General features: G+C 29.0%; 1 protein-coding gene across 1 annotated transcript in view; it reads left to right on the forward strand.

The window, feature by feature from the left end:
• The window catches only part of LOC123015658 (facilitated trehalose transporter Tret1-like), a 9,195-nt gene extending 7,073 nt beyond the window's left edge, over positions 1 to 2,122 (forward strand). The window contains exon 5 of the mRNA XM_044415529.1: positions 1,582 to 2,122. Coding sequence (XP_044271464.1) covers positions 1,582 to 2,076 — 495 coding nt within the window. The 3' untranslated portion in view covers positions 2,077 to 2,122. The remainder of the gene's footprint in view (positions 1 to 1,581) is intronic.
• Positions 2,123 to 3,135: the final 1,013 nt, after the last annotated feature.

Genomic DNA, 3,135 nt, shown 5'->3' on the forward strand with positions numbered 1-3,135 from the left:
AAATGGCAACCCAACAAAAAAAACATTTTTCTCATGAAGGTCAAGATCTAAGGGATTACAACTATCTACTTTATATTAAATTATTTTTTTACATATGTACATCGCAATTTAGACAACAAAAATCGAATAACTCAAAAACAAAACAAAATTTTGTTCTTAAAAAATCATTTTTTTATATTAATTTAATTTAAATTAATTATTATTTTTTGGAAACAAATGATTTAAAAAAAAACCGCTTGGTTCAATACTTTATATTCACCCAGTATAAAACGAATTTAAAAAGAAAACTCTCAGCAGGGAACTAATTTTTTGAGTTTGGCTTACGAATTACCGGTTGTTTTCTCTTTAAAATATTTTGTAATCGGATTATTTTTCTTAAACTGTCCAATTTTTAACTTGAACTGAAATCTTTAATCGGAAATTAGTGATTTAAAGAAAATATGCACAAATATGCAATATTTCCTAAAATATGTACCAAATTGCCAAAATATGCATTTTTTTTAGCTTATTTTAAACAAAAAACATTAGATATGCATAGAAAACTTACAATTTTGTTGTTGTCTTAATGACAAATATGCATCTTGCATATAATCCGAGCCTTAATAATCAATCTAGCCAAATTTGGTACAAAATGCAAAATTATGTATAAAAAGCTTCATTTTCACTTATATTTGATAAATTTAATAAATTAGAAAGAAGACAAGTAACTGAATTGACTTTAAAATAGGTTGTTTTATTACACCAAGAGCATTTTTCACTTAAAAACAAGGCAGAAATTACAAAATTAGTTTTCAAATGCCTATTTTGATAAATTTACAGTGTTTTATCAAGAAATTCACTAAATTAGAGAAATTTTACTCTAAAAGTGTAATTTTTTTTTCTTTATTTAGAAAAACAAAAAGTTGAGACTATGATGACAAGGTAAAAAAACGATTTTATCGATATTAAAGAAAACTTGAGCTTAAAAAGCAATGAAACGTCGTTGACAAACAACAGATTATTACAGAAAATAAATTTTAGTCATATTTTACAATAAGCAGAGACACTGTCCAGAGGCGTGGCGGCGCAGTGACATAAAAGCAATTTTTTATTAAAAAAGAGCCACAAAAACAAAGAAACTATATATTCTGTCAAATAGTGCAAAAAATAGCGTTTTTTATTGAATATCGCAAAAATTTGAGAAATCTTGTTAAAACAAAATAAAAAATAGCAAAATTAAAGTGCTTTATTTGTATTTATTTTGCGAGATTCATCGCATTTTTTACTGCGAATCTAAATAAATGAAAAAAATTACTACAATAGTAGAAGAGAAAATTCCAGAGTCTACTATTTACGATTATTTTGATGAATTTTTAATTTATCTATTGAGACAATGCATTCTAGAAATTTTGCAAAATAAAGCACAATTGCAAAAGTATGTCCAAAAGACTTTAACACTTATTTAAATAAATTTAATAAATAAAAAAATTATAAGATTTTGCGATAACAAGGCAAAAATAACAAAATCAGCTTTCAAATGCGATATTTTTGAAATTTACAGTGTTTTATCAAGAAATTCAAACACTGTGTTAACTTTTCCAGGTGATTGCCACTTTACTATCGACCCTCCTCATCGACAAAACCGGCCGCAAGATCCTCCTCTTCGTCTCCTCGTCCATAATGTGCGTTTCGCTGCTCGCCCTCGGGGGCTACTTCCATCTGAAACAGACCCAAGACTTGGCTTTTCTCAGCGCTTTGCCTTTGGTCAGTCTCGCAATTTTCATCGTCGTCTTCTCCATCGGCATGGGGCCCATTCCCTGGCTCATGATGGGCGAAATTTTCACAGCTAAATCACAAGGAGTGGCGACTTCGGTCTCTGCGGCCTTTAATTGGATTATGGCCTTTACGGTCACCAATCAGTACCAGAATTTGAACGATTTGCTCGGTGTTGGGGGCACTTTTATGGCCTTTGGCGCAGTTTGCGCTTTAGGAGTGGTTTTTATCGCACTTCTAGTACCGGAAACAAAAGGAAAGGATATCGAACAAGTGCAAGAAGCTCTAATGCGTAATAATTGTACCAAAACGAGTCGAGTGTAGCTCTATTTATTGTGTTAATAAAGTTTCGATGGGTTTATTTATCGAATGGCTGGTGCAGTTGATGGCTCAAAGAGACCTAATTAATTCGATGGGATTTTTTGATGAGTTTTTTGCGCCGTCAAAGACCGTAATTAAAACTGATTAAAATTTGTGGGGTTCGGTCATGTTTTAGCCAATGTTTACATTTGGCGGACATTATTGTTCGTAATATTACAATCAGGTGCAATTACATTGTGCTATTGCGATAATTTCATATACAGGGTGATTATTAAAAGGACCGCAAGCGCTGTAGAATTTTTATTTAGGACCCAATTCAAAAATTAAATGGTTTATAATTCTAGAATTTTTCTAAATGTTACAGTATATTTTGGACTAATTAAATAAAAACCCAATTTTTTTCATAATTTATAAGAGATTTTTGTTTTTGTGCAATAAAAGTAGAACCACTTTTATTAAAAATTGTTGTTTAAAAAAATTGTTCGACCGTAAGTTATGTAGATAAATTTAAAAAAATTATAAAAAAAATTTAAAATATTTTTAACAAACAATGTTCTATAAATTCGTAGGTTTTAATTCATTTTCAGTTTTTCTTAAAAGTTATTGCTCTGAAAAATTAAAATCCGAGGAAAAATTATTTAATAAAGAAAAATAAAAAATGGCCTGTCTTTGCAAATTTGTCAATACATATTGTCGTTTTTAACAGAAATTTGATTTCTGTTAATGCTTGAGAGTGAGAGTTAAAAAACATTTTTTCGCAATTTGTGATAAAAAATCTACACAGAGTGATTTTAAAAGTTGTGCAGATATTTTAGAAAGTGACAAATTTAGTCCGAGAAGCCGTTAAAAAAATGTGTACAACTGTTTCCAATTCCAAAAAAATTTCACCAAAATTATACTTATTCTCATAATCCATGTAATTCCATTATTTTCAGATTAATTTCTATAATTCCAAATTAATTCTTGTATTTTCAACTGAATTTTTTTAATTCCAAAATAATTTCGTTAGTTCTAAGAAATTTAAAGTAATTTTACATTTGGCGGACATTATTGTTCGTAATA

The sequence above is a fragment of the Tribolium madens genome, unplaced genomic scaffold (genome assembly GCF_015345945.1).
Source record: "Tribolium madens isolate multiple individuals breed KSU strain unplaced genomic scaffold, Tmad_KSU_1.1 Scaffold_19;HRSCAF=116;Tcas5.2_LG9, whole genome shotgun sequence".
Taxonomy (NCBI): Eukaryota; Metazoa; Arthropoda; class Insecta; order Coleoptera; family Tenebrionidae; genus Tribolium; species Tribolium madens.